Source organism: Globicephala melas, chromosome 11 (genome assembly GCF_963455315.2).
Source record: "Globicephala melas chromosome 11, mGloMel1.2, whole genome shotgun sequence".
Classification (NCBI taxonomy): domain Eukaryota; kingdom Metazoa; phylum Chordata; class Mammalia; order Artiodactyla; family Delphinidae; genus Globicephala; species Globicephala melas.
The window spans coordinates 80801053-80815609 of NC_083324.2; the positions used below are offsets into that span (position 1 = coordinate 80801053).

At 40.1% G+C, this 14557-nt stretch overlaps 2 protein-coding genes across 8 annotated transcripts in view; both read left to right on the forward strand.

Moving 5' to 3' along the window:
- The first annotated feature begins 79 nt into the window (after positions 1-79).
- Positions 80-4608, forward strand: LOC132598103 (zinc finger and SCAN domain-containing protein 23-like). Its single transcript, XM_060307796.2, has 2 exons — positions 80-224; positions 580-4608. Exons 1-2 carry the CDS (start codon positions 203-205, stop codon positions 1191-1193), a joined length of 636 nt encoding a protein of 211 aa, XP_060163779.2. The 5' UTR covers positions 80-202; the 3' UTR covers positions 1194-4608.
- ZSCAN12 (zinc finger and SCAN domain containing 12) overlaps positions 1066-14557 on the forward strand; it is a 46740-nt gene continuing 33248 nt past the window's right edge. For 6 of the 7 annotated variants that reach the window (XR_011377835.1, XM_070046756.1, XM_070046755.1 and 3 more), the window contains exons 1-2: positions 11805-11911; positions 12757-13243. Coding sequence is in view for 6 of the 7 variants with exons in the window: in XM_070046756.1 (XP_069902857.1) it covers positions 12821-13243 (423 nt within the window). In the remaining variant the exon portion in view is untranslated. Of the gene's footprint in view, positions 1207-11804; positions 11912-12756; positions 13244-14557 lie in introns of those variants that run through there. The other variant, XM_030849701.2, reaches the window with a different exon arrangement.

Genomic DNA, 14557 nt, shown 5'->3' on the forward strand with positions numbered 1-14557 from the left:
CTATCCACTGGTCTTGAGAAGGCCTTGCAATGTCTTCTCTGATATTTCGTTCCTAACTGTCCTTGATTTTTACCAGGTCCCAGTCCATGATCATGAACAGGAAGAACTTGTGAAGGAGAAAGCAATTCTAGGAGCAGCCCAGGAGTCGTCTGGTGGCCAGCTCCAAACCTTGGAAGAGCAGCCTCAGTGGAACTTGCAAGGCATGTGCCCGGTTCAGGAGATTGGTGAGGATTAGAATTTCCTCAGGAAGCCTAACTCATTCCCTGAATGGTCATTGATTCAGCACATTTACTTAGTGTCTGCTGTGTGCCAGGCACTGAGCTGGGTACGGGGGAAGCAGTGATGAGGAAGGTAGATGTGGTTCCTGCCCTCAGGAAGTTTACAGTCTGGTGGGAGACGCAGACAGTAAGCAAGCGGTTACAATACACGGCATCTTCTCCTGAAGTCCTGGTATAATTGTTGAGAGTGGGAAAGTAAACAGAAAATGTGTTGCTTGTCTCTTTCCACCCACTCTCCTGACCAGTTTTTTTCTTTCTTCTTTGGAAACATAACATTCATGCCATCCATTTACTATTTCAGATGATGAGGCTGGGACTTGGAATGTGGAGTTAGCCCCAGAGAGGGATCTGTCTAAAGAAACGAAATCTCATGTGGAAGTACCTGAAAAATTGAATGGTAATATCATTCCAGTGCCTGAGTGTGGAGAGACCTGTGACCACGAAGGCAGATGGGAAAGGCAACGGGTAAGCTCTTCAGTGGAGAGACCCTATATCTGTGGTGAATGTGGGAAAAGCTTCACCCAGAATTCCATCCTCATCGAGCACCAGAGAACACACACGGGCGAGAAGCCCTATGAGTGTGATGAATGTGGGCGGGCCTTCAGCCAGCGGTCAGGCCTCTTCCAGCACCAGAGGCTCCACACTGGGGAGAAGCGCTACCAGTGCAGCGTTTGTGGTAAAGCCTTCAGCCAGAACGCTGGGCTTTTCCATCACCTCAGGATCCACACGGGGGAGAAACCTTACCAGTGCAGTCAGTGCAGTAAGAGCTTTAGTCGACGTTCTGTCCTCATTAAGCATCAGAGAATTCACACTGGAGAAAGACCTTATGAATGTGAGGAATGTGGCAAGAACTTCAGTTACCACTGCAACCTTGTCCAGCATCGGAAAGTCCACCCTGTGGCTGAATCCAGCTAGCTCCTTGGAACAGGTAGGGCAAAATTTCATGATGTCAGACCACTAGGCATGGTAGCAAGGGTCCTGGTTCTTACTTTGTCTCTGAGAGAACAATAAGAGATTAATCCTCTAGTATAGGAAGCTCCAAGGAAGACCAGTGAAAACGTTCTTATTTTTATGCTGAGAGATGCATAATATCTTAAATATATCTGTCGGAATCTCTTTGGTCAGTGACATCCATACTTTGCAATACTGAATATTGTGTTGACTTCATCAACATAATCTCACACACATCTGTTCCAAAAGTCTTCTACATGTACTTCAGGAAAACTCCTTCATCCTAGTTTTTAAAAACTTTAAAAAAAAAGTCTTAAAAATTATATGCAGCCTGAATACAAAATGTCAAATGTAGTTCACTGAGTATTTAAAAATTAATTTAAAAATAATTGCAGTAAAATCTGTAATGTAAACTATTAGATTAGTTTCCATTCACATAAGATAGGATAACTTGCTTTTAACCTACAAAAGGGGGCAGATGAATCCTCCCATAAATATACAGAAGGCTTCTCCCTGTAGAGGTTTAGTAATTCAGCCTTCAGTTTAGGAACCAAGGTATTGAAGCAACCATATATTATTAGTAGCTCAATGGCTAGTCATAACAAATATTGCTCATGATTTTAAATTTTGCAAAGACCAAGACACTTAGCTAAAAATCTGATATCTCACTTCAGATATTTATTGTGAAAATATAGGCCTCATTGTATTTTTCCTGTGACTTATGAGCATTTTGGGGTTTTTCTTTATTTAAACTTTTGTTATAGAAAATTTCAAACATATACAAAAGTAGACAGAAAAGTATGATCAGTCTTGCATGTTGATTGCTTTTTATAACCTCCATGCCTCTCAGCACTACCTATTGATTATTATCAAGGTCATACATAAAAAGATTTCTTTCCCTTAACACTGACTGAGTGTTAAAAAACTTTATACTAAGGCCAGGAGACCAAAAAAATGAAAAATCTATGGTGATAACAGTCTGGATTGGAATACCAAATACACACACAGGTAACTTAAGAGTAATAGAAACGCTCTAAGGGACCTCAGAGATCACTTCTGCTTGCCCTTATTTGACAGATATGGAAACAGAAGCTATAGGAAGTGACTGTGTAAGATCATACAGCTAGTTAATGGAGCTGGAACTAAAACCCTCTCTCCTAATTCCTAGTGCAATGCTCTTTCTACTAAGCCACTGGAAGCACTGTGTTGCCATATAGAATTTAGAGCACTTATAAGGCACTGAGGTTTTGCTTTTTAGCTCAACAAACCCTCCCATCTATATGTTTCAATAAATGTACAGCCTATTTAATTTCCAGTGGAGTTCCAGGAAAGATTCCTTCCACTTATCTCTCATTTGAGGCATTTTATTTTTTTTTGTAGTGAGTGATTATTTTTAACTTTAAATTTTAATTTACTTAGAAGGAGTTTTTAAAAAAAATTCTTTCTTGACCTGGTTCTAATATCGAAACAACACTGAAAAAAGGTCGCTATCTTTCCCTTATAGGTAGTCATTTACTAGTTTCTTATGTATCTTTCAGTGTTTCTTTATATAAGTACAAGAAAATATGAATATATAATCTTATTCCCTTGTTACACAGAACGATGGCATACTATTTATATTCTTCTACACCTTATTTTCATGACACAATATAATCTTTTCGAGATTTCTGCATTATAACAGAGGACTTCCTTATTCTATTTACAAGTTGACAATATCTCATTTGTTGGTGCTCCATAGTTCAACATACTCCTACAGATGAAAAATCACTACTTCAAAATGTTATATATTGTTTCATTCTTCTCCCCAGTTTAGTCCAAGTCAAACACTTTCTATTTAAAAGCTAACAACATCCACATGAGCTAGGAAACAAGGTTTGGATGACTAGAATTACACATAATGCTTCTGTGGAGAATGGAGAAGTGATAGGTGGTATTTTTCAGTTTCATGTATTTTGTTCTGTTTTATATTCTTAGACCTAACATTTGAAACTATTTGTGTCACTACTTGTGACTAATTGGAGGTATTATCAACAATCTTAGAAGAAAAAAAGTCTTAAATGTCCTCAAGAGTATATTTTATTGTCTTGAGGTTTAAATTATATCCAAGAGAAATACATAGGGATTTTAGGCTGAAGTTAAGGAAAATATAGTAGATATAAGTTTGAAATAAAATCAACTTCTCAAAAAAACTCAACTTCTCAAGTTAAATATATATTCCATATAGTGATATAGTACATATACTATTACAATCTGAGTTCATAAGTATTTTAAATGTTTCTCCAATATGCTGAAGCAGTATGTTTGGATAATTCAATTATATCAGCTCTTAAAAGGTTTAAAATATGAGCAGATTAGTATTTTAGAGGATGAATTTCTAATGGACTGAGTTTTTACACTTGCAGTTGAAGTTTGGATATTTGGTTTGTTCTGTGCCTGTTTTTTTGTTTTGTTTTGTTTACAGCTTCTCAAACATTCTCAATTTTCTCAACAACTGGTAAAATGCCAAGAAACAAAATACATTATATATGCTGTAGAGACAGATGTACTGCTTAGAATGCAATGATGGTTAACACAATTAAAATGACTGACAGTTCACCAAACTAACTTTCCTTGTTTTCTGATACTAATTGTACTAATTCTCTCATGCTAATTCTTTTATCTAGGATGCACATTCCTCATTATGTGAGAAATAATATTTGTCTCAACCTATAGACAGTGGCATGTAGACTTTGACTTCTTCTGTGATTATTCCAGTCTTCCTGGCCAGAAGTCCTTAGTTGTCTCCCTTTTGCATTTCTAAATTTCCCTCACTTCTCCTCTCTTTTCCGCCCTGGCTCCTTTTATTCAGCCTATGAAGTCTCTAGTATTGATCTCATTTCAGGTGTTCCCTGGACCAGTATCCATCCCTCCCTATCCCTCTGAAAAGTTCAGTCTGAGAGAGCAGATTTTGGTTTTATGGTTGAGCAAGGTGTAAGAAATATTGATTCAAATCCAATTAAATAACCTTACTGGTTCTTGAAGGATAGTCCAGCACCCCTTTGAGCACTGTTAGGACAGTGGACACTGCATCAAAAAATGGCTAAGTATCTTGCAACCAAAACCTGCCTAGAGCTGTAGATAGAGCCCTGAAGATTCTCTTTCACTATAATTTTGAGTTGAAGGTCAGGATAACAGGAGAATCAAGTCTCTGTCCATATTTTATATTTGGAAATGACTCCTATTTTCTATATCTGACAATACTTTTCTTTTAAAAAACATAGTTATAATTTATAGTAGAAGATTGTTTTATCTTTTTTTAGTAAGACAAAAATTATCTTAGGAAATTTTAAAATAAAAATAGGTCAAAATTATTATAAAATATAAGTATTTTCTGTGGAAGAATTTTGAAATATAAAATATATATGAATATACATGTGTCATTGGTTAAATGTTGAATTAGTAATTGAGAGAAACGTAGATTCTTTGCAGAGGGAGGTGGAGGACAGAGGAAAGTGTTTTTGGCACAGGGAATAGGGTGAGGCAAGACCCCCATTTTAAGATATGCTCAAGAGCCAGGGGTTTTCCAGTTTGGGTCACGGAGTTCCTGCAAAGAAGTGCGGGAGTGGGAGATTGTAGGTGAGGGCCAGATTGAGAGAGCCTTGAACACTTTCCTAATGCATTGAGTCTTTGTTTGATAAGCAGTATAGAATCATCAAAAGTATTTTGTGTGTGTGACGGGAGTTTTTTACTATAGAATCAGAGAATATTGAGCTTTAAAAAGAAAATTTGGAGTTTCGCTCACTTCATACCTACATGAGAAAAGTGAAACCCAAGTGGTTAAGTACTTATAGTGATCTTTCTAGTTTTTAATCACATTGTTTTTTTAAAACAAAACTATGAACAAAGATCATCGTGAATTATATGTAGTTTCATGGACACTTAGACTTGGAGCCCTGAGACACATTTTAGGCATCTGCAAAAAACAAATGGGATGGAAAGAGAAAAAGGATGGACAAAATGTGAGAACATAAAAAGGAATCAGACAGAAAGCAAAATGAGACACCAAAACTCTGGCCAACAATGGTGACCAAAGAGAAGGAAAAATAAGATAGATGCAGAGACAGCATTACCAAGATAAGTGCTTCATCTTCACAGTACTTATTAGAAATTCCTCCATCTCAGTTGTTCCAAGTGTCTTAGGTACAGGAGTCTCAAGCAGTGAAAATAGTCTCACTGCCTTCGCTCCTCACTCATTTTAGTACTTTCCATAAAAAGGAGAACAGGGAGAAGAGCACAGTCTATAAATTACTCTGTGATGTTTTTAGGTCTCTCTGGACCCACATCCAGATTTCCATGCCAGCTACCTTAGCTTTATGATGAAGCCACTGTTTCTTGGTGTATACTTGCATTAGAATCACCTGGGCTGTTTGAAGTGCAGTTGCCTGGGCCCCACCCCAGACTGACTAAATCAGTGGTTAGGTTACTCAGAGGGACCCGATTATGCAAAGATTTAAAACAGTGGGGAGCAAGCCGATTTCTGCCCCTCTTGTTGGCGCTTTCCTTAGGTGGATGTTCATTATTGCTTCTGACGCTGGAAGTTAACTGACAGTTGGTACCTTAAGAGACTGCAGGAGAGGGACCCTGAAGGCTGGGACGTCAGAGGACCGGGTCCTAAGGGAACCTAGGGTTGCGAGAATCCGGTGAGAGAGGCCAGGTGTCCTCAGTGGAGTAGAAAGATATTAGCCCAGACTGAGTGGCTGCTGGACCCTAGAGGTTACAAGCCCTCGTCGATTTTCCTGCCTGAGCCATTAGGAGGAAGCCAAGCACGCGAAGGCGTGCCAGGTTGCCAGATCAACCACTGAGATAACAGGTCCTCCAAGTTTCCTAGAGAGGCGGCTGAGGAGCCAGCGGAGATGCGGTCAAGCGTTGTGACTTATTTCCAGTTCCTGGTGTGAGCTGTAGCCCAAATATCCCGTTTCCGTTGATGCTTCCCGACTCTTCCCGTCAGGTATAGGTGGGTATCTGGCTCCTCCCCACGCAGGACGCTCTGTACCTCTGCAAAGAACTTGGGGTTGGAGTTTGGGGTGTTGCCCCCTTTCTCCAGGACTGGCTTGGGTTCTTCTCCCTTGCCTTACATAGATCCCTCAGGATCCGACTCCCTTTTCCATGTCGGTGCTTCCGGACGTTTCAGAGATGCAGAGAACTGAACACAAATGCTGTACAGAGCCTGGTCTGTGCAGACTACTTGCTTCTCGAAGGAGACATAGGTTCACCAGCGGGGAGCACCCTCCGGTGTCCATCGGCTGACGGATCCTTAAGGCTAAAAGATGGTTTCTTATACCTTACCTGAATTTATCTGAGCAGTTTTTCAGTTTTCATTAAAATCCGTTATAGTAATGGTCATGATTACATATTTGTACCGTAGAAGCTTAGCTCTTTTAAAAAGTATTTTACTATAATGTGATCCTCGCAATTTTGCAAAACAAAGCTAAGTGCCACGTGAATTTCTGTGGCTAAGAAAACCTTAAAGAGTGTGGTAGGGGAAGGTAGCACCTCATTACTGCCAGATAGAGGTAGAAGTCCAGGTTCCCCACCTGATTTACATTGAGCTCCTCCTTACTGTTGGGTAGGGGTAGGAGTTCTGGATTCCACATGGTCACCACAGACACTGTGTGAGTGCAGACTTGTTATTGCTGGGTGATGGTGAAAGCCCTGACTCTCTACTGGCCCTTTTCTGGCATTGCCTCAGTGTCACCCTCCCCTACTTCCCCTGCCACAGCAATTTCAGAGAAAACCAGCTGAAACCTAAGGTTTAATTAAGATCCAGTCTCATAACAATACAAAATGTCCACATTTCAATAAAAAATCACTTAAATACCAAAAACCAGGAAGATCTCAAACTGAATGAAAAAAGAAAATTAAAAGATGCCAACACCAAGCTGACAGAGATGTTAGAATTAATCTGACAAAGCAACCACGATTAAAAAAAAAAGTTTCAATGAGAAATTGTGAACACATGTAAAAAAAAATGAAAATATAGACAATGAAAGTACAGAAAGCCTCGGTCAGGAAATAGAAAGTCCTAGCAAATAAATAGAAGATATAAAGAAAAACCAAATGGAAATTTGAGAACTGAAAAATACGTTCTCAACAACAGAATGGAGAAAAAGCATCTGTGAGGTAGAAGATAGAACAACAGAAATAACTCCATCAGAACAACAGAGAGAAAATAGACTGGAGAAAAAAATATATAAGGGAACAGAATGTAGTAGGCTGAAAAAATAGCCCCTCAAAGTATGTTCACTTCCTAATCACCAGAACCTATGAATATTACCTTATGTTGCAGAACAGTGAATATTATTTTATATGGCAAAATAAGTGATTGAGTTAAGGATCTTGAGACAAGGAGATTATCCTGGATTATCCAGGGTGGTCCAGAATGCTATAATAAATATCATTATAAGAGAGAGGCAAAAGGAGATTAGACACAGAGAAAAAGGTGATGGAAAGATGGAGGCAGAGATTGGAGTGATGTGGCCTCGAGCCCAAGGAGCACCGAGGCATGACCAGCAAGCAGCTCCAGGAGATGGAAGAGACAAGAAACAGGGTCTGTACCCCAGAGTCTCTGGAGGGAACACAGCCCTGACAACACCTTGAGTTCAGACTTCTGGCCTCTAAAATTGTGAGAGAATAAATTTCTGTTGTGTTTAAGACACAAGTTTGTGGTAATTTGTTATAGAAGCCAAAAGAAACTAATGCAAAGAACTTCAGGGGCCTGTGCAACTATAGAAAAGATGTAATGTTCATGTCATTGAAGTCCCAAAGAGGATGGGGCTGAAAAAGTACTTGAAAAGGTAGTGGCTGAGAACTTCCCAGTTTTGGCAAGAGATGTAAACCTACAGATTCAAGAAGCTGATCAAAATGAAAACAGGATAAACCCAAAGAAATCCATTCAAAACCATGTCACGTGAAACTTCCCAAACACAAAGGCAAAAGATTTGAAAGCAGAGAAAAATGACATCTTATGTATAGGAGAAAATTCAAATGACAGTGGATTTCTTATGAGTAATAATGGAGACCAGAAGGAATTGACATAGTATTTTTAAAGAACTGAAAGAAAGGAACTGTCAAGCCAGAATCCTATACTTGGTGAAAATATCTTTCTGGAGTAAAGGAGAAAATCAAGACACCCTCGGATTAGTAAGACATAGAATTTGTCACTAGGAAACCTACCTTTAAAAAATGGCAAAAGGAATTTCTCTAAATAGAAGAATCAGGAAAGAAGAAGGAATATGGGTAAATCCGATAAGCTTCCTTCTCTTGATTTTTCTAAATTATGTTTAACTGTTGAAGCAAAAATTATAACATTGTCTAATGCGGTGCTAAATACATTTAGAGGAAATATTTAAAAGAATTATAAATGGGGAGGGTAAGGAATGTAAAGGGAAGTAAGGTTTCTATATTTCACTCAAGCTGGTAAAATGATGACACCAATAGAACGTGCTAAGTTGTGTCTATATGATATGAAACCTAGAGCAACTACTAAAAAAGCTATACAAAGAGATACACCAAAAATGTTATAGATAAATTAAAATACACTTTAAAAAACATTCAAGTAACCTACAAGAAGGCAAGAGAAGAAAACAGAGATGAAAAAACCAAATATGAAATGGCAAAATTATAGAAGCAGAGAACAGAGTCCTGGTTGCCAGTAGTTAATGAGAAGATGGGAGTGAGCAGGAAGTGGGTGTGTTCATAAAAGGGATTGTAGTGGTGGAAATGTTGTGTATCTTGACTGTAACAATGTAAATATTCCAGTTGTGACATTGTACTATAATTCTGCAACATATTACTATTTGTGGAAACTTGGTAAAGAGTAAATGAGATCTCTGCATTATTTCTTACACTGCATATGAATCTACAATTATATTAAAATAAAATTTAATTAAAAAGACCAAAAGAAGTGTAGTGTTTTGTGATATGAGAAGGCTATATTGAATTCAAACTTCAGTGTCCAGAAATCAAGCTTTATTAGAACAAAACAAGTTGGTTCTCAACTAAGAAAACCTACCTTAAGATCAGTTGAATAGAATTAGATTAATTTGATCTGCAACCTGAATTCCCCCTTGTCATGTAACATAATAAATTCACACGTTCTGGAGATTAGGTGAGGAGTAAACATCTTGGGGGAGCGGTGTCATTATTCTGTCTACCACAGGTAGTATGCTATCAGCACCTGTCAGTCATTCCATAGCAGTACATCATGATTTCTCATTTCTTTTTATAGCTGCCTAGGTAGTTATGCCATAGTTTATTCAATCAGTCACCTATTGATGGACATTAGGTTTGTTTCCAGTCTTTTAGCTTGAATACTTGAACGAATAACCTTGTATGCATGTCATTTCATATATTTGTTAATATGTCTTTGGGATGGATTTCTATAAGTGGTATTGCAGGGGCAAAGGGTAAACTTACATAGGTGCTTTTGCTACATTTTCTTATTTTTCCAAATAGGAGTTGTATTATTTTGTGTTCCCACTGAGAATGTATAAGAGTTCCTCTTTCCTCATAAATAGAGTATATTGTCAAACTTCTGGATTTGAGCCAATCAGATAAAATGACTAATGGCACCTCAGTGTAGTTTTTAGTTTGTATGTTTATATTTTGAATGAAGCTGAGCATCTTTACAGACATTTGAGGGCTGCTACAATTTCTTATTCTGTCAACTGTTCATTTCTTTTGCCCATGTTATCTATTGGGTTATTGGCTATTTTCTTTTTAGGAACTATTTTAGGAATCTTTTATATATTAGGGATATTAGTCCTTTGTGATACGTTGCAAACATTTTTCCAGCGTGTCATTTGTCTTCTGACTTTTCTTTATGGTGTTTTTTGATAACCAATTCATTTGATTTTTATTTAGTCAGATTTATCTGATTAAATTTAATTTTTTATTGCTTTTGGAAATTGAGGCATTATTAGGCAAGGTTTCCCTGTTCCCAGGGAATTAGAATTATTATTCGTGTTTCTTCTAATACATGTATAGGTACATTTTTTTACATTTGGTTTTTGGATCCATTTGGAATTTATCCTGACTGTGCCGTGTGATGGGAGATATTAATTCAATTTTATTTTTGACCAAATGGCTATCAGTTGTCCCAACACAACTTATTTACAAGTCTGTCATTTCCCCTGTTAATTTGAGATGCCACCATCATTTACTAAATATCCATAGGTACCTAGGTCTATTTCTGTTTTTACACAATATCACACTCCTAATTGTAGAGGCTTTATAACATGTGCTAATATCCGATTAGGCTGTCCCTCACCGTTCTTTTTTCAGAGGGTATTGTGGCTATTCTTATTTTCCCATATCAACTTTAAGTGTTTTTTTTTTTTATGTATTCTGGATACAAGTTCCTTGACAAATACATGTGATGCAAATATTTTCTCTCAGCCTGTGGTTTGCCTTTTCCTCATAGTGTCTTTTAGAGAGCAGAAGTGTTTTATTTTGATGAGGCCTAATTTATCCTTTTTTTTTTTTCGGTACGCGGGCCTCTCACTGCTGCGGCCTCTCCCGTTGCAGAGCACAGGCTCCGGACGCGCAGGCTCAGCGGCCATGGCTCACGGGCCCAGCTGCTCCGCGGCATGTGGGATCCTCCCGGACCGGGGCACGAACCCATGTCCCCTGCATTGGCAGGCAGACTCTCAACCACTGCGCCACCAGGGAAGCCCCCCCATATCAACTTTATAACCAACTTGTCTAATTCTAGAACAATATGTGTCAATACTTTTATTTTAGAAGACTGACTTCTTCATTGAGTCTTTCGAGCCAAAACTCTTATTAGTCTTGTTGGCATATGGCTTTCTATTTGTCTAAGTATACACTTGGCCTTTCAGGAGGTTTTCCCCATACAGGTTTTGCATATTTTTTCCTAAGCTTATTCTTTCTTTCTTTCTTCTTGTTTTTTGTTTTGTTTGCTTGCTTTTTGGTTGTTGCTATTGTAAATTCGGTATTCTCTTCCATTATATCTTGTAACTTTTATCACTGGTTATTTGCATATAGGAAGGCTCTTGATTTTAGTGTGTTAATTTTATATCTTGCTACTTTACTAAATGATCTTTTAGTTTTCCCATTGAACCCTATGGGTTTTCAGATGTATAATTATCGTCAGCGCATAAGAGAGAACCGAAGAAGGTGAAAAAGCAGGCAGAAAGCACCAGGTTGACCCTTGAGAAGTGTGTGTGGAAGAGGTCCCTTCCTGAGTCGGGAAGGACCTCGGGAAAACATCCTTTTGAGGCATCTTGAACATCAAAGGTGCAGAAACCCAAATAAAAGTGAGAGTGGAAAAAGCATGGGATTTCCCTAGCACAGGTAGGCTCGCCAAGCCTCGACCGCCCATCGGGTCGGGGGAAGTGGAGATACTAGCCAGCCGAAGAGGAGCAGGAGAAAACAATATCGCGAAACCGCAGGCCTGTGAGTCTTCAGTTGTCCTCTCACATGGGCGCGCGGGAGATCTACCAATTTGCGAGCCCCTCCCGCCCCCTTCCTAGAGCGGCGGCGGAAGTGAACCGGTCTTCCGCACTTCGCGGCCGCTTCCGGCCTCTATGGGTCGCTGCTGGTGGGTTCCGGTTTCGAAGAGGTTCGAGGCCTCAACCCCTTGTCCCCGGAGAGAAACCGCTGCTGGCGTCCAGGGGCTGCGGGTGAGCGGTCCTGTGCTGCGGACGCGGCAGGCGGGGGTGCTACGGCCTTCTCGGCCCCGGCTGGAGTGGGGCGGCCTCCGGGCCTCACTTGCCTAGGTGGATCCGCGAGAAGCTCCTTGACGCAGAAGCTAGCCCCGACCCCCAATCCCTCGGAGAGTGGGTCGGAGCCCGGGGATGAAGGAGAGACCCGGCTGTGCGCTCCATTCCTCCCGGGCTTGTCTCGCGCGGTGTACCCTTCTTGAATTATGCGCCTTCTGACATTTCTGAACAGTCTTGGGTCACAGACGCTGACTGGCGTCCTAGGGCCTCTTTCCTGGGCCTGCCTTTAGATTTAAAATCACAGAACGCGAGGGTAGAAGAAAGTCTTAAAGACCAATGTCTTCAGCCTTTTTGCTTGATAAATGAAGAATGAGGAGCAGAGAGATTAGGCTCCTGAGGGAATAAATTCATGTGACTTTGCTGCTTTTATGACTAAATGATTTCCACCAGACATCTGGGTATTTAAAAAATTTAAAAAGCAGCCAATCAAGGATGTCTCAACTTTTTATTATTGTTTGCCGTAAATGTTTGTTTATTCCGTTTAATTGTTCTTTTTTCTATCATCAAGTGGAAATGTTTCCTACCAAGTCTTACTTTTCTTTCTTAGAGTCCTGAAACAACTTAACACCTTTTACTTAATATTTCTCTTTAAATTAGTCTATTCTTGAGTCTTTTTTATCAGAGTGTTTTCCTGCGTATAGAAAATTAACCTGGAGGCGGCTTTCAAAGTGCATTTTTAAATTCTTAGAATTTGCACTTTTTGTTTTTGGTGTAGTTTGTGTTAATGATGATGGCTTCTTCTTCAGTTCCAGCCAGAAAGAGACGGCACAGGAGATCTTGCTTGAAGCATTCATAAGCATTTGCACAGCTATGATGGCATCTACTTGGTCCATCCAGGCCAACAAGGAGCAAGATGAACTTTTGGAAATAAAGATAGAGGAAGAGGAGGTGGAGGAGGAAAATAAGTGTACCGCCAGACAGGATCAGAACGTGCAAAAGAACACCACCCACAGCAGGGAGGTCTTCCGACAGTACTTCAGGCAGTTCTGCTACCAGGAAACATCTGGACCCCGTGAGGCTTTGAGCCAACTCCGGGAACTTTGCCATCAGTGGCTGAGGCCAGAGACACACACAAAAGAGCAGATTCTGGAACTGCTGGTGTTGGAGCAATTCCTAACCATCCTGCCCGAGGAGCTCCAAGCTTGGGTCCAGGAACAGCATCCACAGAGTGGGGAAGAGGTGGTGACTGTGCTGGAGGATTTAGAGAGAGAGTTGGATGAGCCAGGATATCAGGTGAGAACAAAGATGTGGTTTCTGTTTGAGAAAAGATGAATTAGGGATTTCTAGGCCAGAATGAAGTCTAACATTATTTCACAAAACGTATTCTCGACACTTTGGTGCATCAGAAAGGGGCCTGAGTGTCGTAGAACATTAGTTAACATAATCCTAACTTATTTATATCTTTTCTGTAGAAAGATCATGTGTTTCTGCATTAAGCTACAAAATTCTGTTTGATGAAATGCTGCCCAGAAACATTAGAAACAGAAGACTTGGAGGACAGAGAGAAAATGTTAGAGAGATGATGGTAACAAAGTGGGCAGCAGCCTCTTGAAAGGGGCATCAGTTCTGCTGAACAATACAAATAATTAAGAAATCAGGTTTTGCAGATATATCCACTGCCTTGTGTCCATTAAAGGATTAAAAGATAGGGGCTTCCCTGGTGGCACAGTGGTTGAGAATCCGCCTGCTGATGCAGGGGACACGGGTTCGTGCCCCGGTCCGGGAAGATCCCACATGCCGCGGAGCGGCTGGGCCCGTGAGCGATGGCCGCTGAGCCTGCGCGTCCGGAGCCTGTGCTCCGCAATGGGAGGGGCCACAACAGTGAGAGGCCTGCATACCGCAAAAAAAAAAAAAAAAAGGATTAAAAGATGGAGAAATCGAAGTCACCATCTCAGAGGAATGAGATGTAGGAGCAGAGTGGAAAGTTAGGAGGGAGGGGCAGGTCATGGGACCCATGTTTCTTTGAGTAGTTGAAAGCCCAGTTAAGTTGGAAAGGTGAGTAGAAGAGTTGAGCACAGAGAGTCCAGGACCTTGAATACCAACCTCTTGAGTTTAGATTTTATTCTGTAGAACAGAAGCTCCTAATCTGTTCTCTCTGAGTCTAAATGAATTTTACTAACGCCAAGATATAAAAAAGAACCAAATTACATAGGACTATTTTGTTTTGTTTTAGCGTTGTTAAAAGACAGTGGTTTTCACCCGGTGACAATTTTGTACCGCAGAGGGCATTTGGCAATGTCATGGAACATTTTTGGTTGTCTTAACGGCGGGAGGTACTCCTGGCATCTAGTGGCTAAAGGACAGGGATGCTGCTAGATATCTCACAGTGGAAAGAACAGCCTTATACTATACAACAAAAAATTATTTGACCCAGCATGTCAGTAGAGTCAAGGCTAAGAAAGCTTGGTATAGAGAGTATACACGGTGAAATAATAAAAAGGAAATATAATCTAGCATTGAAGAACAAAGATTGAAGAGGAAAGGAGCATGTGGCAAAAAGATCTAAGTTTAAAATAGGGTCATGAAAGTGTGACTGCGAAGGAAGAG

Coding starts and splice junctions, on each gene's coding strand:
- LOC132598103 (XM_060307796.2), top strand. CDS start 203: ATGTGCCCGGTTCAGGAGATTG. Junction 225..579: donor GTGCCCGGTTCAGGAGATTG/GTGAGGATTAGA, acceptor TTACTATTTCAG/ATGATGAGGCTGGGACTTGG.